This window comes from Camelina sativa, chromosome 10 (assembly GCF_000633955.1).
Source record: "Camelina sativa cultivar DH55 chromosome 10, Cs, whole genome shotgun sequence".
Lineage (NCBI taxonomy): Eukaryota > Viridiplantae > Streptophyta > Magnoliopsida > Brassicales > Brassicaceae > Camelina > Camelina sativa.
Window position 1 is genome coordinate 8654225 of NC_025694.1, and position 21094 is coordinate 8675318.

The following is a 21094-nucleotide window of genomic DNA, read 5'->3' on the forward strand; positions in this document are numbered from 1 at the left end:
GAATCCCATGGTTCACGTGTATGGCTTCAGAGAATCTAACTCGTAGTCGTAAAAAGGAAAACAAGAATTGGACCGACAATTAATCCGCACTGGAATCTTCGGTATGTCTCATGACTCCATGCAATGAGAAAAAGACAGGACAAAGACTGAGAGAGATGGAAGAAGACATACAGACGAAACGGCCGTTGCGATTTAGCCATGTGTCATATACAAGTACAAAATGTGGAGGGCCACATGAATTTTCTTAGTAGAGTCGTATATAGTAGTCGACTACGAGTGGACGGTGGTTCTTCTTCAGCTTTCTACGGATTTTGTTGACCTTGGTCAACGTCTTATCGTGTGTGAACTCGTTCGTACCGTGTCTCTTCGCGTTCTGTCTCTAAATTTAATACTAGTCAAAAATTATCAGCGGGAATTATTGTTTCCTATCAAAACAACATTTTTGTTGGCAAGTAGTATATTTGATGTTATTGTAATATTGCAAGAGATTTGGATAGGAATTAGGAACTGATTTAACGAATACAATGATTTATTAACAAGATTAGGTGCACCTAATAACAAATCTAATGACTAATAAGAAACATCCAATTTAGGAGTGAGATTGCAAAATAAAAATAAAAAATGAAAGTCATTTGATAAGATTAGTTTCGTGAGTTGTTGCGATCACACACGTTCACGCCATGCGGGACATTTTTAATTTGGTTTATTCTTCTCTACTTTCGTTTGTTTTAGTGGAATTAGACTTTTCTTCAGTTTGTCCAAAAACAAAAAAAAAAAGACTTTTCTTCAGTAAGAGAAATTTCAAAACTAACTATCTAAACTGAACTAGAATCAGTATTCAGTAATAAGCCTAAAAAGAGGAATCCTTTACTGATCGATAAAAAAAGCATTGCAAGCATCACAAATTAGTACTGAGTTTAGTCATGTTTTCTGTTAAGTCAACACTGGCATCATTTCTTATCATGAGCATCAAATCCTTCTTAATCAATATCATGAAAAGGTAAAAGATTCCATCTACGAAACTGTAACCTACTCTATTTTTGTTTCTTTTATTCGATAATTTTTATTTTAAGAACAAAAATATGTATTGGGTCAAAACAAAAATATGTACATATATGACTAACAACAAATACATCCCATATAAATATCTGAAAATAAATTATAATGATGTTCAGAAGAACATGTCATTTAAAATTACTTTCCCACTTTTTTTTTATAGCGACTTCTACAATGACTTCTTCTGCCATCAGCCTATCACTATATTACGATCCCCTAAAAGATACCTCTTGGTAAAATGGACACGGTCATCAATCAATGAATTACACATAATAGAAAGATGGGATCCTAGAAAGATAAAGATGTCTCTATTGTGAAATTTTACAACATCGAAATACATACAAGGCAAACAACAAAAAAAGTCTCAAAAAGTTTGTTTGTCTAGAGGTCACAAGCATGTATTGTAAACTAAATATTACTACTATGTAGCTCGATGTAATTTGTTCTGACCAAACCAGACAAGCAGACAATTATCTTCAACCCCCAAAAATTTCTTCCTTTCAATACTTCTTCTCTTCAAGCACATGCATGCACATACTCGGTATAATATACCCATCTACATCTATGTATCCTTTTAATTTCTTTTAATAAATCAATTATGTAACTGCGTCTATATCAAGATCCCGAATAGAAAGAATTAAAAGTTAAAAAAAAATATTGTAGTATTTAGGCTTCTGACTCTTTTATATTAGGTGCTGAGAAGCTACAGACGACGCAGTGATGGGAAGCTGTAATGAGAGAATAAAAAAGCGAAAAGAAGCAAAGCTACGAATTGTCACTACTCAGTCACCTTACCCCTTGCTTCCATTTTCTGCTCTCTTCTCTACCCCATAAAAAGAAACCAACTACAATACAATTCACTACAAGACACCAAATCTCTCTGTTTTTCTCCTTATTCTCTTTTTCACCCCTTTTGTTTTATAAATTACATTTGGGTCCTCCTCTGTCTGCATTTCATTCCCCATTTTCACGAATCAGGACTAAAATAAAAACCGAACCGAAGTTCTCAAACCGATAGCATACGAAGTTTTATTGCAGAGAATTGAACCAAACTTTTACCACTAATCGGAAAACAAGGTTCTATTTCTGTAGACATTCCAAACCAGAATAGAACACACTAGCCTAACTCTAATTAACTAATTAGTAACGGGTATGTATGTTACTTTGATTCAGCTTTTTGCTTTCTTTCTTTCTTTTTTTTCATATATTGAAAATATATAGTAGTTTGGTATGATACAATGAAACATTTGTATAGTAAGTGATCAGGACGATGCTTTCTTTTTCTTCACGTCCTTGCTTTGAAAACTTTTTCTTTTTTTGACAATTATGCTTTGTAAACTTTAAAAACCATGAACCATTACCTTCTTCAATCGTCGTCTTCTTGCGCACCCGACCCAGGTTTGCGGAAGAGGCTCATCATCTGACTAATCAATTCCTCAAACGAAGGTCGCTTTGCTGGATCACTGTTCCAAAAATAGAGAACAAAGATTATTAAAAATACGTCCCTCCAAAGTTTTGAGGGTGTATTTGATGAAAACAATTTATACATATCAGTCTTACGTTTGCCAACAATCCTGTATTATGGATGCGATCCGGGGATTTAATCCTTCAGGTAAGTCTAATCGTCGATCCATGAACCCGACTACTCCAACAACCTAATTAAAAGTTGATATAGTATTACAATCTTAAGATTACAACAAATATCATGATTAAGCTATACTCTCCTAATGACATCATTCCAGAGGTACCTGAATAGAGTTTAGACGGTCCCATGGTATTAAAGTAGTCATTAGCTCCCATAAGATCACTCCAAAGCTGAACACATCACACCTATTACAAGTTACAACGAAAGTATTGAGTTTCTTTCTAGTCCAAGGATATGTTCAAGTTATCAAATAATATAGTCAAAAAGAGAACAGGAAAGGGTTTAATATGTTCATATTATATCAAACGTACTTCTCATTTGAAGGTTCACTTCTGAGAACTTCAGGAGCCATCCACTGCGGCTGCACTTAGAAAAAAAATGATTAGTAACAGAAATCCAAGAATGTTTTGTGGATTAAAAAGCCAGAGATGGCATTTATGAAACATTACAGTTCCTTTCCCCGATTTAGTACTCAAGAAGGTTGCGTTCTTCCACTTTGACAACCCAAAGTCTCCAACCTAGGGAAGAGAGAGTTGTAAGTACATGCAGTGATAAACTCAGTTTACAAGTATCATGAATGCAACTTGAGTTAACTGAAGCCTTTGTACTTTGACATTCCAGTTTCTGTCCACGAGTAGATTGGACGATTTCAAGTCTCTATGTACTATTGGTGGATTTCTGCGATGTAAGTAATTCATTCCCCTAGCCTGCAACAACAATAGGGAACCCGAACTTGCTCAGCCTTTCATATGTTTTTCTTTCATTGTGAGGGAGGTGGTCTTTGGAAGATCAGAGTCTTACAACATCAAGGGCCATTCTTAGACGACGTTTCTTGTCCAATGGCTGATTCGAACTATGTAGTATTTTGAAGAGACTCCCTCTAATCACCAAAACCGGAAGGAAAAAAATGAACACAGGGTAATTTATACAACACACTCGATAATAAGTAACACTACCTCCAGATCCCTAGGTCAATGATCTCACCTTGGCATATACTCCATGACTATGGCAGATTTTTCTTCTGTGCAAACCGCTCCCATAAATAATAGCACATTCGGATGTCTCAGTTTCTTCATAATGTTGATCTGGTGATATTGATCCCAACTGATTTATTTTGTCTGGCACAGATTATTTCTCTAAACACTTGCATAGCAGAGGGAAGTAAATATGCGTACCTCCTTTTTGCACTCCGTCAATGTCATCGCATTGTAATCACCCTCGAAGTATACCTTAATAGCAACATCCTGATCCAGATAGATTGGACTACTTAATTACACATCTGCACTGATACAGGAACCATTTTTGAATCACATAACAAAAAACTTACTGATCCATTCCAAACTCCACGATGAACCGCAGCAAATGAACCTGTGATGTAACACATCATCGATTTAAACATACAAGACAAAGATCTGTATTGAATTTTGCATATCTAAACCGTGAAAATGAGTACAAGACTCTGGTAAACGAAATGCACCTCTCCCGACCTCCTCCCCAAGTTGTAAATCTTCCCATCGTATCTCACATGACGAATCAGTAACGAATCTACTATTCCCTTGGTTGGCAGGACTTTGTTGCTTATTGATGCTGACTCCAAGAATTGGCAAGGGATCGCCGCTAGGACGAGTATTCCAAGCATCTTCTATCTCACCATTTAGGTCCGACATTTTTGTTCCCCGCATGCCAGACACCAAACCACTCTCTAGTCCTCTGGGAGGTTTCCTTTGTCCCAGATTCCCAATATACTGAAAGCGGTCTCCATTATGTATCACATCATTGAAACCCTCATCTCCATTCCCATAGACATCTGAAAATCTAATTTCAGCCCTTTTTGGTTTTCCATTGCCATTGTCTCTGAAAGCCGTATATGTTACTGCATTAGAAGCCTTAGAACAAGCTCCACTGCCACAGGCTGACTTATTTATACCATTTCCTAAGATAGGCTCATTATCTTCATTTCCTTGGTTGCCACTAATCTTTCTTTGCAGCTTCCCCAAAAACTTATCCGCCTACACTAGTATATATGTAGATTCAGAATCATTGTACTAAGAAATTCTAATGAGAAGTGTCCTGTTTAAGTAGACAACAAAGACTTACCAGTGAACCATACTTCTCGAAAGTTGTGGACGCAACAACCGGGGCATTTTCATCTCGGCTCCTAGAATTCTGATTTGCATTGACAGAATCATCTTCATTTCTCTGTGGTCGAAGCTTCGACGCCTGCTTGGTTTGTGTACAAAACAGCGAAACAAACAATCATTCATCTTGCACAGGACTTTTGTTTTTAAAAGGGACAAAAAAAAACTTCGAACACTCGGGATGCGAGATTTACCAGGTTTGAAACAGTTGATGAATACTGTGGGACAACTGGAACCTGTGGTGGTGCAGCAATCTGAGCCCTGGGAAGGTGCCATTGGTGCTTCCTCGAATTTGATTGCTGTCTATTACTATGTGATTGTTGCTGATGCTCGTTACTTAGTGGATGCATCCTATTGAAAAGCGTCGCATCACTCGAGACAGTAACAACACCAACGAGCTCATCATTTTCATAAACCGGGCTTTTAGTCACCAACGCCATGAATAGTTCACCAGTTTTCTTCTGAAACGGAAACTGACCGGTCCAAGTCTCTCCACGGCAAACCCTGTTCCTGATACCCGTAAGGGAATTACGGTATTCTTCGGTTACAAGCACATCAATCGTTCTGTAGCCAACAACTTCCTCAGCATACCAGTGGTAAAGATTCTCAGCAGAACGACTCCTAANAAAAAACAAAAAAAAAAAAAAAAAAAATTCTCTTCACTCAGAAACACATAATATATTACCAGTTGCATAAACAAAGAATCACTAATTATAACTTTGTTAAACTGCTTAATCTACAGAACCTTCACTTGTAAAACTCACTAAATAAACTAAATTCATCAGATAGAGCGGATCATAGAAGGCAAATCAATGGAACAGTACACTCCTCCCTGATTTAAGCAAAAGCATCTACAAAACACCATAGATGAACACTACACCGAATAAGTTATCAGTCTCACCAGAAAGTAATTTCTCCAGACGCGGCAGATGTTACATGAATCGCGTGACCCATCGAATCCATCAAAGTCCGATACGCACTATCAGCGAAATAGAATCCTGAAACTGCTCTCTCCCAAGTCGCCGTCGGATTATCCCAGGAATCCGCCGGCTCAGCATCAGCCTCCGCATCCGCCTCAGCCTCCGTTTCCAATTCCGCCGCAGGTTCCTTACCGGTTCGACTCTCCTCCTGAAGCAACAAGTCATCAACATCCTCTCTCAATCTCGCTTGGCTCGTCTCCATTCTCTGACACCACTCCACCAGAACCTGGTAGAGACTCGATTCCGAGTTGTTCCCGGCCATCGTACTCGCCGGAGAATTGGTTTGAGCAGTCGCATCAAGATCCGACTCTGGTAAAATCCACAAATTAAATTATGAATTTAAAATAGACGAAGACAATGTTGTGTATCACATTTGTTTATTAATTTTTTATATTTTTTTTAATTACTTAGTGACGTTATAATTAACAAACCCCAGCTAATAACGAAACACTCCGACGCATTCAACTTGTGCCACGTGTCCTTAAGCGTATGAGCTGCTGACACTTGTGGAGTTGCCGATGTAAGGGAAGATTTGAATTTCGAGGATAGCCGAAATTGTCAGGATTTAAAAGTGGTGATTGACGATATTAACCTTGATGACAGCTTTAAATTACGTTACACCCTTTCTTGTTGCCGCCGCCACTACCTAAAAAATATCAAAAGGGACCTTGACATGTGTAATTTGATTTCATTGATCGATATTGGCCTTTCTAGTGTATTTTACATTCACAGTGTCTCTAACTAAAAAAGTTCAAGTCGAAATAACAAATCAATTCTAGATTAAAAAAGAAAAATCAATTATTAATAGTCTTCAAATCATTGTAGAATAGTATATTTACATGTAGTCAACTGGATTTGTTTCAGTTTAATCTAAACACTTGCTTGTTCTTGGAACACAAATTGAAATAGCCAAGCGAAATGACCACAATTCTACAAACTCCCAAAAAAAAGAGCATGATCATCATGAGCTAGTTTCTGATTATGGGTTTTATAAGATAAGATTTTTTGTTGGGCCTAAAGCCCTTTTACGTTGTAAGCCTTTTTTTTTTTTGGGCAAACGTTTTAAGGCTTATTATATTTCCATATATTTACCGCAATTGACAAAAATATGTGGTAACAAAACTGTAAATAAGCATCAGGTAAGAAATTTACAATATTGAACCCAATATATTATTAAAGAAAAAATCTCAAAAAAAGATATATAAACTATTTTCAATCAAATTAATTTTTGATTTTTTTTTGTTTTTGTAAAGATTGGGATTACCCCAAACCTAAATATTATCTTAAATAGGGGAATATCCTGATTCCTGAACCGTACAGCGAAGAAAATCTACAAAAAGAATAAAAATTAAATTAAAAATAAAATCTAAACCCAAAAAAAACAAAAAGTAAAAAAAAAAAAGAATAAGGAAAAGAACCTAAAAAAGGGCTTTAAACTCTGAGAGTCGCCGATCCAATTCTTTCTTCATCATCTTCTTCTTCCACACTGCAATTTATTTAGGAATTACATAAACATTATTAACTCTTTACCTCCTCCTTCACTCCAGCTTTTCAAACACGCAAATCTTCTCTACGACGATACTTCCTCTCTCAAGGTTTCTCTTTAATGGCGACACCCACTCAGGAAGCAATCGACACCTTTATGAGCATCACCGGCGCTTCCAATGCCGTCGCCGTTCGGAAGCTCGAGGTGATTCGTTTACACTTTTCTTCTTCTTCCTTCTTCTATTGTTTAGAATTTTTCTTTTCTTTTTGGGGTAACTTTAGGTTTTGATCATCAAAATTCCTTTTTTTTTCTAAAAATGTTCTCTTTTGAAGTTGATTTTGTTGAAATTTAGGTCATCCGATGATCGAATTAAGTTTTATGTTAGGAGGGTTTCTGTTGTTTCATTGCTCTGTGTTGCTTATCGATTTTGGTATTTGTTCATTGATATCTAAAACAAGTCTGTTGCCTACGCATTGTGAAATTATGTGGTTTAAGTAGGGAAAAGTTTTGTTCTTTTTTGTTTTTGTTTTTAGGGTTGTTGAATATGCTGAGGGGTTTAAGTTGATTGTTGAAGTTTCAAACTTCTCAGAACTCATTCTTGTGTACAGTTTCGTTTGGGTTTAGAACTTGTTTATTGGGTGCTTTATGCCATTCTATAGTCTCTGTAATACTTGTAGCTATTGTTTTGGTGTAGCTAATACTTAGTGTTTGCTTAAACTTACATGCTTTCTTTGTTGCAGGAATATCGTGGGAATCTCAATAGAGCTGTGAATGCATACTATAATCACGGACATCAAAATTCGTATGCCCTTCCCACTCTTTTATCATCTTTGCTTAGACATGTGTGTGACTCGTTCTTACCATCTTTGTGCAGACTATATGAAAACCCAGCTAATATCCCTCAGGGTGATGCAATGGATATAGATGGTGATGTGACTCCAGCCCTCTCAGAAGCTAGAACCACTGTCCCCTTCCCGCGCCGGGATCCTCCGATGCCACCTCATCCAAGGGGGGTCAGGCAGATACCTATAGAGGTTAAGGACAGCAGTGTGCCATCAGGTCGATCTAATGATGCTCCTTCTATTGAGGATGTGACCCAGACATCTCGAGCTCATAGTCCAGCTCCCCAAGAGGCAGTCATCTTAGATGATGATAGTCAGTCTGCTTCAACCGGACAAAGTAGGCGTGCTATACCTGTTGGTTCTGCACAAAATAGTTTGCAAGGTTACAGTGACATTGAAGAAGAATTGATTCGAGCTGCTATTGAGGCCTCAAAAATGGAGACTGGGGTAAGGTTTACTTAGATAATGGAAAGTATTTAAACTTGAGAATTAGGCGTAGCCTGCTCGTTTTCTGTTTACCTTGAAGTCACAAGATTTATTCAGTGGTTTCTATTGTTATATAGGTACCAAGGAATCAGTCGCCTGAAAATGAACAGTCTCGCATGGAAGATGATGATAACGCAGCAAAACCTGTCACAGTGCAGTCAGCAGAGGAAGAAGTGTTGCGCAGTGAAGGTTGGAAGGCTTCATCCTCAGAAAGAGAAGCCTCTGAAGTTTTTTCTATTCCAGGACAGCAGGGTACCCGAGCCTCAAATGGAAGGTTAGTTTGTTCTGTTTTGTTTTGTAACACCTTTTGTAGTCCATCAGTTTGTCTTCTGTTTTTCCTAGAAAATGTCCCATGAAATTGTTTTTACATGTGTAGACTCGCAGCACCTAGCTCACTGTCTGAGGATGATGACGATGATGATGATGATGATTACGATGATGATGGTGATGATGACGACGATGACGATGATTATGACCCTGATTATGTTGACGAGGAACTCATTGAACCCCGTGTTAGGCACAGACCAAGACGTGCGGTTTCTGGATCTCGGGCCCCACTTAATGATGATCTTCCCCAAGATGCAATTATTCATTCACCTGATGCTGGCAATGGTTTTCCTTCTGAGGTAGTGAAGCATATATGTTTGGTTCCTATATTTATTAATCAGATTACCTTTACTTTCAAGTAAGAATCCTAGAGTAATCAGTGGCTGAGCTATTACTCTTATTACATGTTTGGTTTAAGTGGGGAGGCATTTCGTCTGAGGAACATGATGAAGCTGTCATGCTAGAGGCTGCCATGTTTGGAAGCATTCCGAATAGTGAATATCGTGTTCCTTATGCACCATCTTATCCGCGAAGGACACAGCGTCCACCCTCACCGTCATTGACAGCTCAAAGGTTGATTCGAGAACAGCAGGTTAGAAATATTTTTTTGTTTCTTTCCTCCTCCAAAGTTGTTTGGAGAATACTTTTTATTTGATCTATCCTTGTGACAGAATAGAAGTAATGGGCAAAGAGTTTCACTCTTTTAGGTTTTCGAAGGGATTGATAAGTTTTTTCTTTGTTGAAATCTGAACTCATGTAGGACGATGCGTATCTTGCATCGCTGGAAGCTGACAGGGTAAAGGCTGAGGCTCGTCGATTGGCAGAAGAAGCTGCTAGAGTAGAAGCTCTTGAAGAAGCAAAGAGAAAGGAGGAAGAAGCTTGCAGGAAGGTGGAAGAGGAACAGGTGCGCTTCTGGTTATACATGAGTCTCTCTAATCCTGTGTGTGAACAGGTTATCCCGAATGTTATGTTTTGAGTGGTTACCAAGATCCTGCACTTGGATGGAGAATGAGTACCCAAACCACCACATAAACCTTTGGAACCAAGAAAATGGATGTCTATACTTTCTTGCATTTACGAAAAAATAGTTAGAACTAGCCTCGCTACTAGGTTTAAAGTCTCATAGGTACTAAGCTGTATGCGGTATTTGGATGAGTTTCTTCAGATTCTTGAAAAGCCAATTTTTTATATTTCTAGGAGCTGGAGAGGCAATTAGTTACCAAGGAAGCGTCTCTGCCTCAGGAGCCACCAGCAGGCGAAGAGAATGCTATTACACTTCAAGTCAGACTGCCAGATGGCACCCGCCATGGCCGCCGGTTCCTTAAATCCGACAAACTCCAAGTGAGCATCCCAAAAGCAGCTTCATTTATCGTCAGACAATATGAAAAACCTTATATGTAACCTACTAAGCATGTCTTCTTTCTCATATGCAGTCACTTTTCGACTTTATGGACATCTGTAGAGTTGTGAAGCCCAACACTTACAGGCTGGTAAGTGGTTTGTGCCATAAAATGGTAATGTACATTCAATTTTTCGTTGGAGACTTCTTAGTTGGTAATGTTTGTGTGATCAAAAACAGGTAAGGCCTTTTCCACGGCACGCTTTTGGCGATGGGGAATGCTCATCGACTCTAAACGATGTAGGTTTAACGAGCAAACAAGAAGCATTGTTCTTGGAGCTGATCTAAAATGGGTATTCTATTGGGGTCGATATAACTTATTCTTTAGGTCTCTTCTTATTTTTCTTCATAGAAGTTGTTACTCTTATTGTTTTATTGAATATTGAATCCGAGGCTGGCTTTTATAGGAAAGGTTTCTTTTTCGCCAATATTCATCTTCGAATTCGTTGGCTTTTGTTGGATGTGATATTCCCTCTTTACATCTATTAGTATTGTGGTTGTGGTGGATATCAAATTTACCAAATTAGCAAATAGATATAATATTCAAAGCTAAAGTTTTGGAATTATAGAACTTTAGAAGTCAGTGTCTTAGAAGATTAAAATATAAATGTAGACAAAATAATTGAAGGGAGAAAACAAGAAAATAAGAGGTGATGGAGGATGAAGGACATTAGAAGCTATGGTTATATAAAAGCAAGTTGGGACAGTTGAGGGAAAATATATATTTGATGTTAGTGGCAAGTTCATAACAAATTCTCCTTCGTTCATGCTTCATCTTATGGGCCTTTTTTGTTCCTTACCACCACACCATGAGTTTGTTACATTTTTAGTAGTCTATAAAAAAAAGTTCAAATTTACACCATGAGTTTGTTATAACCAAGTGGTCGTAAAATTTGTAATTCAGATTTGACTTCTAAAGTTTTATTGTCATAAAAAAAGGTTCTAAAGTTGTATTATACTATATTATACATTTATACTTAATCCAACTCGTGGGAAACCAAAGAAAAAAAAAGTGGACTGAAACAATGAAACGAGTCGGGTAAACGGGTTAGTCGGCGTTGTTAGTGGAAGAAACAAGAAAACGAAGGAGACGACAAAGAGACCGAGTCGTCCACGGCGTCGGCTGTCGCAAACGACGACCATAGCTTTTCTCGCCGCCGCCGTCAAAAAAAGTTACACAACCTCCTTACTTACACACGCGCTTTATCACGTAAACGTCACACGCGTACATAGGAGGACCACTTAAAACATGCATGTATATTATTATTCTCTTGCATAAGAATTTCCCGGCAACGAAACCAACTTCTATCTTGTCCTTTAATTGCTTAACCAGATTCATATACTTTATATAACAACTCAAACCACTTGAAAAGGATAGTTTTATGTTTTACATTCAATTTTAAAAGTCATTCTCATGACAACAAATTCACTCTCATGATTTCTTTTTCTTTTTTAAAAAAAAATGGACAGGATACTTAATACTATTAATTATTAAAGCTTTTTACAATCAAATCAAACAACCTTTGTAACATTCATTACTTGAAATCAAATATATCTCACAAATCAAATGTTTCATCCTAAAATAATCAATTAGAAGAGTTTAGTGTACAATGAAACGAATCTCGTTAGATGCCAATAAATCAAAATATGGAGAGAGACAAGGTTTTTAAAACACATTCAAATGCCTATAATTCCCACTTTCTTCTATATCCAAAGAATCCAACAAAAACGGGGTCGTGTTCGCACCTAGTTCGTTCCCAACACGTGTCGAAACGCTAACACTAAGAGAAGAAGGGAAAATGTAGATCAAAGCTGTGGTTTGGATCAAGATTCCCATAGATGCCACAGTTGCTTGCGGGTTAAGTAACAGTCCACATAGAAGAATCATGATTTCGTACCACCACCATTCTAGACAAACCGAGACACAGCTAGGGATTGCTAAATTCATTAGAGATCTCCATCCTTTAAAACAATCCATCGAAAACCCTCCCCAAGTCTTGTCGTAAACACCAGAAACCACAATATAGATGATCAGAAACCCTAGGAGATTGACATTAGTCCAGATTGCTCCCAAAGCGACTCCTTTAAGTCCGAGACCAAGGGAAGAAACGAGAAGGTAGTTGATTGGAATGTGGAGCAATACGGCGAAGAAAGCAGAGTAAGTAAGAGGAAGAGTGATCGATTGAGATCGGAGGTAGATACGGATAGGGTGTAAAAAAGATTGGAGAATCAGATCAGGGAGAGAGAAGAGGATAAAGATCTCAGCTTGGTCCGAGATTTCTTCGTCTTGTCCGAAGAACAAAAGGATCTTTTTGATGTTGAGCCAGAGGAGAGAGATGGGAAGAGAACAGAGGAGAAGCAAAAGTGTGGTTCTTTGCAAAGCAAGGCCTAAAAGTTTGAATCTTTTGGCGCCAAAGGCTTGAACACAGATGGGTTCCATGCCAATAGAAAGACCGGAGAGTAGAGAGTAGCCCGTGATGTTGGCAAAGCCGAGTGCGAGCGAGCCGCCCGAGAGAGCAGAGAGATCGTTGAGACGGCCGAGGAAGAGCATTGAGATCATTGAACGAGAGTAGAGAAGTAAACCAGTTAAGATCATTGGGAGAGATATTTTGGCGATTGATTTGGCTTCTTGAATCAAAGAGGAGAGATGATTCGGGTTAGGATTTGGATCTTGTCGGTGATCTGTATGGTTCTTGATGATCAAAGGAGCTGCCATGATTACAGGTTTGAGAGAGAGAGAGGACAGAGAAAGAGAGAGAGGATGATGATGATGAAGAAGAAGAAGAAGAAGAAGGTATTGTTGATGTGTGAAAGGTGTGTTATAAGTTTGAAATTAAGTGACTAATTATGCTTTATTGGGAATGAGAGATGTTATTTTGACTAAAGATATTAAGTCTTAATTACAACATAACAATTTTGGCGGTTTTTGACTAGCCATTATGTCATTTCTTCTTATGACTCCGTCTTCATCCTCCTACTACTACCGAGAAGACACTATTTTATTTTTATCATTTGTGGAAATTGGAATTACAAAAACTAAAAAAGTTTCCAAGAAAATACGATTTTTTCAGATGTCTATTTGGAATAACATGCAAATTTACGTTTTGGATTTCCAGGGGAAATTTCCCTTGTAAATTTTTTTGGAAATTTTGTATATAAATTTATATATTGTTAGTGATACATTACAAGTTAACAACTAAGCTGAGATAAAAATGAGACGTTTTTTGGGGTTTCTATTTTTAACTAAAAAAACCAGTGTAACAAATTGACTCGTGTCGTTATCTTCCTCACTTTTAATAGTATTGAATTTTACTATTAAAAGGATTCTTCAAGGTGCCACAAAAAAAAAAAAAAAACAAGAAATTGTTTTGTAAAACTTACGTAATTTTTACAGAACCTCAATTAATTGATTAACTGGGCTCAAAGTAGTAGTAGGCTAATAGGGAACACATGGACACAGATCATACTGATACATATACCAAAATGGCGATTAGTTTGGCTTCTTGGATCGGTAAGATCACCACGAATTGAATTGGTTGGACACAATTTGATATAAAATATGTGATATTATTAAATAAAAATTCCATTTTGTTCGAGGCTTTGACCAATAATGTATAAGAAATCTCCTTATTATTCTGTATAATATATTAATATGATACAACTTTGTCCCATTCTATTTTTGTAAATTCAAATAATAAATTAAGCACCTGTAGAGAGATTGATATCAAGTTGTTTCGAAATACTAAGATTTAAAATTTCTAGACCCTTTATTAATATTAAAAATTCGGAAGATGTTGATGCTTGCAAATTGCAATAAAGTGAGAAATTATATGGAATATACCTATTTAATACAGATTATAAATTGCAAAATAATTATTGGACCACCCTATTCATATAGTCGAGGGGAAAATTATAGTTTGGCAAAAAGAGAAAGGCTTACTTTCATAATTAGTTTCAATTGAATATTTTTTACGAAGTGTTTATATATATTTGGAATAAGAATTTATTGTTTCTGCATAAATATAATACGAGGTCACATGCTTCACCTCTATAGAATGTGGACCATTAATATATAGCTTAAGTTGAGGGATGATGGGATATAATAATAACATTATCTTATCACGAGCTATGTCGATCGTTTATTATATTATAATAAAGAATTCACAACTGTAAATAGAAATAGAGAGTATATGAAGTACAAACAATAATTAAAAAATTTAAATATAAATGATATTACAAAATTACACATTGTATATGATATTTTTAGAGATTTTAGATTTGGATTTTCTGAATGATTAGGATTTTCTGATCAAAAAGATACAATCAGTTTTATAGGAGAGTTTCGCTTTGTAAATCTATAAATGACCCGTATACCAACAAAAGAGAATTAATTATTATTATTATTTATATCAAGAACTGAGTTTTCTTTTAGAGTAATTTTTTTTGTCCAGTACTATTAAACCTATAAAGTTAATAACGAATCACAAATTAGATCAAATTATGTTTTATTGATAACATAAATTCCAAGAATTTAAGAATGTACTGTATTTTGATGATATCAAATATTATTCAAAATCATGTGAATATTTATTTTTCTCTTCCTTTTCTGTGCAAAATACTTAAACTTGGGTTAAGGTAATCTTAAAAAGAAAATATAAGGTTAAGGTTATCTAGGAATCTAATAGAGTACAGTTAGATAGATTGTTTTCGTTAACAATTAAATTGTGTTCCTAATTCTCATCACCCTGTCAATGTTTGATTGTATTTTTCCTGTAATCAGTATAACACAAATATTTAATGGTTGTTTATCCATATACATTAATCTAGAAACAATACCTTCATATGATCTTAAACAAGAATATCTTGTGAGACAAAAGATGTCATAGAGTCAAAAATGTTCAAAAATCTATAATATCCTTGGCATGGAATGAATCAACACCATAAAGAGATCCTAAGTAATAGGAGGAATCCTAATCGTCTAATTTATGCATTCTTTATGCATGTAGCTTTTAACTAAACAAACCTTGTGTCCTGTCGCTTTTGGTGACTTTGGTTTATGACATAAACCATTATCCGATATACACTTAATGTCTAAATATATTAAGAAGTTGTCGTGGGATCTATGACATTAATCATCGTATTATCTTATAAAAATTGTTTACACGCTCATGCTTTAGTAGTTATTTCTTCTAAGTCTTAAGTTTACAAACATTGAAACATTCCTCTCTAATGGGTATCATTTGCTTTTGAAATATATTTTGTTAAATTTGGATTGTATCCCAACATATTTAAGATTTAAACCAAACAGAAAAAAGAGAATTATCATTTTGATAGGACTCTAAGACCATCATTACTCATCGTTGCTTCCCCAAATTTTCTTATTAAAAATTAATAAAAAAATACATAAGGGAGAGAGGAAGGAAGTAACAATTGCTTAAGTTGCTCTGTATAGCAACGTTTCTCCAACATTTCTCATACTTTTATACACATGTGAATTTTTCATTAGTTATATATTAAATTTTTGTTTTTTGTTTTTGGAGCAACTGTGAATCCGTACTCTGCTAATGATGCTCTTACTTTCTTTAGTCTTATACTCTTATTAAGATCAAGTTCTGTTGGAATCGTTTGTACGAAGTGTATTGTCATGACTCATGACTTTTATGAGTTTTTTCTTTATTTCATGACTCTTAAAACAAAAGAGAAAATAACGTTCTGATGCCAAGGGATGCGAATACAAAAGCCCAGTAATAAAGCCCAACATATATCTATCTTCCACCAATTTACATTTTTTTTTGTCATCAATTAACTTAGCTCCAAAATTCCACCTTTAAAAATTTGGAAAGAAAAAAAAAACTCATACTGAATCAGTGAATCTCTGTATTATTTTATACAAAAATAGTTTATGAGAAACCAAACAATAAAACTCATATCTGTTCTTTATGCGAAAGTGCAAAATGCACCTATGATGTGTGTAGGAAAAAAAAAAAAAGAAAAAAAAAACCTTATTTCCTGTAATACATATGAACTTATAACCGAAATATGTATAGTTTGTTAATATTAAAATTTTACTTGAATCTTCTAATTTTTGTTATTTTACCATATACGGTTTTTGAATATATAGACCTAGCACGAAATTAGTTATCTGAAATACCGGACTATATTACAAAATTACTTCATCATACGATCTCAAATTCGAACTCTAATGAGGTGATTAAGTCATGGTTTCTCAAATTCGAGCTCTAGCTTTAACCTTCGTCCGAATAAACTATGCGTTAAAGATTTGAAAACAAATGTTATAAAGTATATAAGGAAGAGTCGGTTGCATCGTTGCAGTGTCGAAGCTGTTAGGAGAGATCTATAGACTATAAGTCTAAAGTATAATAATAAAATTACATTATTCGACTAAAACAGCACTTTGTTTCTTTTAAAAGTACAGTTAAATCTGAAAGATGTGCACACGTGGTGGTGGCGTTAATGATGATTGGGCAAAATATGCATGGAAGCCGCAAGAATCTCGTCCACTGTCTTTTATTTACGAGGTCAACTTGAGGTCTTTATTCCCCTCTTAAACCCATAATAAGTATCATAACCCACCCATAAGGCCATAAACAAAAAACTAATTTTACTTAATAAATTTGTGAAAAGCGATATTCTTATTTCGTAAATTTTAAAAATTTCACTTGTTGCAGTTTATTACTAGTAGAAGATTATGTTCCCATTAGTTATATGGAGTGAAGTACATAACATTGACATTTATACATAGTTTTATATGTGGAGACCAAATGGTTTGTTTTAAAAATAAATCTATCTTTTCAAACGTAGCATTCAATGTACATTTAAATCCAACATGATTTACTCGATTTCTTGTCTGTCGTTTTCATTTTTGAAAATTTATATTGATGATTTTTCACATATACTACTATATATGTATATTTATATAACTGTGAGTTTAAAAAAGAAAAGAGACTACAAAACTACAAAAAAAAAGACACACCGTTTATATAATTGTATTGTTAATACTGTTAAGCTGTACTTCAATAATTTTGTGATTATTAAACATCTAAAAACCTTTTCCCCATACGGGACACCTCATACCAAATCGATAATATGTGTGTAATCTCCGTAATCAATCATTTGAGTTTTTTTTCTTCTAATCTTATGACAATCGTAATAACTGATCCTCTATAGTCACGTCCCTACCACATCTTTGTTTTTTTAGCATATATTTTCGTAATTACTTACTACAAAGATATATATCCGTATAGATAAAATCAAATACATTTTGGTTTATGTCCTTTAAATTTTAATTATTTTTTTTTTTAACAACATTAACCCGTTAAAAAATTCCATAAATAATATTGTAGAGAAACTTAAATACTAAACTTTCTTAAATTGACCAACATTTGTTACATTTATTGCTATAAAATCTTAACAACATCTATGCATTCTGATTTTTCCAAAAAAAACTCTACCCATTAAAGTTTTAACTCATTAAATATTCAAAACTATTTTTATGGATGCTAGAATCTCTCAAATTTTAAATGATATACAACAGATTTTCTATAACATTTATAAATTTCCTAAACTGAAAATCCAATATATATATATATATATATATATTTTTGAAGTAATATATATATACAAACAGTTATAATTAATAATTTTAGTGTTTTATCCTAATAAAATTATAATACTTTAAGAATAATTGTATCATCCGGTTAAATATAAAAAATATTAAAAATTAAAAATAGATAATTTTATTACTAAATTAAATATCACTAAAATCAAACATCATTATAAATAAAATTAAATAATTGTTCCGTGGTGTACCACGGATTAAATCCTAGTAAATGTATAAAACTTTAATTTCCCCTATAGCTGTTACATATATATATATATATATATTTGTATATTTAATACTGTATCCTCCCAAAAATTAAATACAATATCTGACCTCTGTCAACTATTCAAAATCCACAAAGAAGCTTATTTATTTCCCTAACTCTTTATCTATCAATCTCACTCATCACTCATATCCTCAGATTCACATACTCTTCGATTGCTTCCTTCTCCAATGGCATCGATCAGTTCTTCCTCCGATCATCACCTTCCGGTGAGCAGAAGACGGTTAAAGCCATTGATATTACGAGATTACCTCCTCGAAGATCTCAGTTCATGCTCATCCAACGGCTTCAAATCATTCCCTCGTATCCTCAACGCTGAGGTCAAACGTTCAAGAACCTTTCACCACAGTCCTCGTCTTACCTGCGGGTTAGCGTTTAGTCACGCCGTTCATAAAGCTTCGACGGCGTTACTCACCGCCGTTAAACTCTTGCCGTTCCCTTCCTCCGTTAAGTCTCCAACTCGGACGAGAGATAACAAGAAAGTGCTTTTCTCAAGAAGCTTCTGGAGGATCAAACGTTCGCGACGTGAGCTCAAAGTCGACGGAGAGAACAAACAAGAAACGGATGATCGTGAAAAGGAGATCCAACGGTGGAGAATATTCGCTGATTTTCTCCAAGAGAGTCAAGAATATCAACCGTACGATCACGTTTCCCCGACGGATTCGTTTTCTGGTGAGGCGACATTGTCAAACGACGCCGTCGGTGACTCGTTAAGTTTTAGTAGCGAGAACTCGGAGGTCGTGACTCACTCATCATCAGGCGAAGTAGTAGTTATTATGAGTGGGGATTGTGTAGGGTCACATGTCAGTGACGGATCGTCTCTCCACGACAACACAGAGGTTAGTTAGTTAACAAACTTTCAATTTTTATTATTTTGCTTGTCCAATGATCATCCGCCACGTCACTTTTCTCAATTTACCAACTATTTAGTATCACAACTTATTGCAAGAGCTAACAATTAAGTGAACTAAGTTGAACTTAACATTATGATGTTGGGTTAGGTTTATTGAAAGTTGTCGGTTCGTACGTGAGTCACGTGTGTGTGTGGTAGGAGGGACTTATTATAAATTTTGGAATGTGAGCGATGTAATCGAGAGCTCTCTGATTCTTCTTGGTGGCTTCGAAAGCGGATTCTACGGATGATATGATATCACTCAATTCCCAACGTCAATTTTGGTCCATTTATATTCGTAATCTATTAATCTCTCACACTGATTATACTACAATTAAGTTTCGGAATTAGTACCAATAGTATAATTATATAAATATGGGAAAATGTGGAGAGAATGTATAATGTTGTTGTTGTTGTCATGAAGTGGGTTAACTCGTCGATTTCCTAGATTTTGTTTTGCCAGCTTGGTACAACTTTAAAATTTAGTAATCTAAACTCGTACACGATTTAATACACAGTTGACCTCTCGTTTATACGAGGAAATTCTCTTCCATATACTAATATTGTCTATTGTATTAATTTAATGAGTGTAAATTGTAGGAATGCGTGAACGAAGAAAAAGAACAACTCAGTCCAATATCGATCTTAGAATGCTCATTTGAAGATGATGCTATCTCTCCTCCTTCGCATCACAAGGGTAAAGTCACTGATTATATCCTTACGTTCTTTGAATATTCGCTAATCGATGTAGGGACATTACTTTGTAAACTTGTACTGTCTATACAATATATAGGTTTTATTTACGTTTACAAGTTATACTATATTTGTTTTTTTTCTTTCTCTTATAGATATTTACCATTTTTAGCGTCTTTTCTTTTCTTTTTTTTTCTTAAAAAGGAAATTTTCAAACACACACGTGTGAAACCGTAATAAGATATGACAGTGTTGTTTACGTTTACTATTTTTGATTCAAGTTCGATCAAAATATCAATTAAAATATTTTATGTGTTTTGAAATTTAGATAAAGATTGCAATATGTTTATTTGGAAGCATTTTTTTTTTTTTTTTGATAAATCCTACCAGCTGATCCGATGAACTAAACTTTTATAAATTGACATTTACAGAAAGAGATGAGAAGACGAAAAACGAGAGAAAAAGCAGAAGATTTCTGAGTTTGGTACGACTTCAGCCTGTGGATTTACAGAAATGCATAGAGCAATACGTGGGAAGACAAGATTACAACTCTGATCACATTATTAAAACCGAAGAAGATCAATCCGAAATCCGAGCAAACCGTATGTTTGCTCTACTGAAGTCTAGAACTATCGAGGAACAAAACCATTTACTGGCATCTCATGTATTAGACAATGTGATGCTAGATTTTTTCAAAGAAAAAGGGAATAATGAGACAAGAGACGAGGACAAGTTGGTGGATATAGTTGAAGAATGGGTGACGAAGAGACAAGAAGAAGAATATAATATGTTTACGAGTTGGGAAGTGAGAGAGAATAGAGAGATCTATGTAAAAGAAATGAAATGGGGTTGTATCAATGAAGATGGGAGAGAGTATGTGGTTGAAGAGCTGGAGAATGGTTTCGTCAGTTCCTTGATTGACGAACTTATTCTTGAATTATAGTTGTAAAACTAATTTTTTTGTCACATGTTCGTTATGGTAAATTCATCACCAAACTATATGTATTACTAAATTTATGGTATATATATATATATATATATATATATATATATATATATCTTTTGGTTGTCTTAGTGAATGGTTTGAACTTTAAAAAGAAAAAAAAAAGAGAGCTATAAGCTTCTTAACGCGTCCACCTAAGCTTTAAAACTACCGATAGTGATTAGACACCTCACTAATTAACATTTTTTTAAAATTTCTAGAATTTTATTTATTAAGAATTATTTTAAACAACTGTATCAGGAT

At 35.0% G+C, this 21094-nt stretch overlaps 4 protein-coding genes across 6 annotated transcripts; 2 read left to right on the plus strand and 2 right to left on the minus strand.

Annotated features, from left to right (window-relative positions):
- On the minus strand, positions 1744-6162 carry LOC104717999 (dual specificity protein kinase shkE-like). Of its 2 annotated transcripts, XM_010435647.2 has the most exons (15): positions 5741-6162; positions 5034-5460; positions 4799-4921; positions 4179-4710; positions 4029-4069; positions 3877-3945; positions 3686-3786; positions 3503-3581; positions 3310-3408; positions 3151-3219; positions 3013-3062; positions 2805-2886; positions 2617-2711; positions 2418-2519; positions 1744-2003 (listed from the first exon to the last, which is right to left on the minus strand). In XM_010435647.2, exons 1-14 carry the CDS (start codon positions 6079-6081, stop codon positions 2423-2425), a joined length of 2205 nt encoding a protein of 734 aa, XP_010433949.1. In that variant the 5' UTR covers positions 6082-6162; the 3' UTR covers positions 1744-2003; positions 2418-2422. The 2 variants fall into 2 exon arrangements, with proteins under 2 accessions (XP_010433949.1, XP_010433948.1); XM_010435646.2 differs by lacking the exon at positions 1744-2003 and having other exon boundaries at positions 2108-2519.
- Positions 7208-10814, plus strand: LOC104718000 (plant UBX domain-containing protein 13-like). Of its 2 annotated transcripts, XM_010435648.2 has the most exons (10): positions 7208-7509; positions 8046-8107; positions 8180-8594; positions 8711-8907; positions 9010-9259; positions 9379-9552; positions 9721-9864; positions 10158-10301; positions 10394-10450; positions 10540-10814. In XM_010435648.2, the coding sequence occupies exons 1-10, from the start codon at positions 7426-7428 to the stop codon at positions 10645-10647; spliced, it is 1635 nt and encodes a 544-aa protein (XP_010433950.1). In that variant the 5' UTR covers positions 7208-7425; the 3' UTR covers positions 10648-10814. The 2 variants fall into 2 exon arrangements, with proteins under 2 accessions (XP_010433950.1, XP_019086825.1); XM_019231280.1 differs by having other exon boundaries at positions 8046-8594.
- Positions 11867-13141, minus strand: LOC104718001 (protein DETOXIFICATION 49-like). Its single transcript, XM_010435649.1, has one exon. The coding sequence runs from the start codon at positions 13073-13075 to the stop codon at positions 12026-12028; it is 1050 nt and encodes a 349-aa protein (XP_010433951.1). The 5' UTR covers positions 13076-13141; the 3' UTR covers positions 11867-12025.
- On the plus strand, positions 18377-20832 carry LOC104718002. Its single transcript, XM_010435651.2, has 3 exons — positions 18377-19102; positions 19756-19852; positions 20280-20832. The coding sequence occupies exons 1-3, from the start codon at positions 18434-18436 to the stop codon at positions 20789-20791; spliced, it is 1278 nt and encodes a 425-aa protein (XP_010433953.1). The 5' UTR covers positions 18377-18433; the 3' UTR covers positions 20792-20832.

Excerpts from the sequence above, each read along its gene's own strand:
- LOC104717999 (XM_010435647.2), bottom strand. The coding sequence starts at position 6,081 with ATGGCCGGGAACAACTCGGAATCGAGTCTCTACCAGGTTCTGGTGGAG. Across the intron at positions 3,582-3,685 it reads GTCATGGAGTATATGCCAAG|AGGGAGTCTCTTCAAAATAC; the intron begins GTGAGATCATTG and ends TTTGGTGATTAG. Across the intron at positions 2,712-2,804 it reads ACCGTCTAAACTCTATTCAG|GTTGTTGGAGTAGTCGGGTT; the intron begins GTACCTCTGGAA and ends ACTTTTAATTAG.
- LOC104718000 (XM_019231280.1), top strand. The coding sequence starts at position 7,426 with ATGGCGACACCCACTCAGGAAGCAATCGACACCTTTATGAGCATCACC. Across the intron at positions 8,595-8,710 it reads CCTCAAAAATGGAGACTGGG|GTACCAAGGAATCAGTCGCC; the intron begins GTAAGGTTTACT and ends ATTGTTATATAG. Across the intron at positions 9,865-10,157 it reads GGAAGGTGGAAGAGGAACAG|GAGCTGGAGAGGCAATTAGT; the intron begins GTGCGCTTCTGG and ends TTATATTTCTAG.
- LOC104718002 (XM_010435651.2), top strand. The coding sequence starts at position 18,434 with ATGGCATCGATCAGTTCTTCCTCCGATCATCACCTTCCGGTGAGCAGA. Across the intron at positions 19,103-19,755 it reads CTCTCCACGACAACACAGAG|GAATGCGTGAACGAAGAAAA; the intron begins GTTAGTTAGTTA and ends TGTAAATTGTAG. Across the intron at positions 19,853-20,279 it reads TCCTCCTTCGCATCACAAGG|AAAGAGATGAGAAGACGAAA; the intron begins GTAAAGTCACTG and ends TGACATTTACAG.
- LOC104718001 (XM_010435649.1), bottom strand. The coding sequence starts at position 13,075 with ATGGCAGCTCCTTTGATCATCAAGAACCATACAGATCACCGACAAGAT.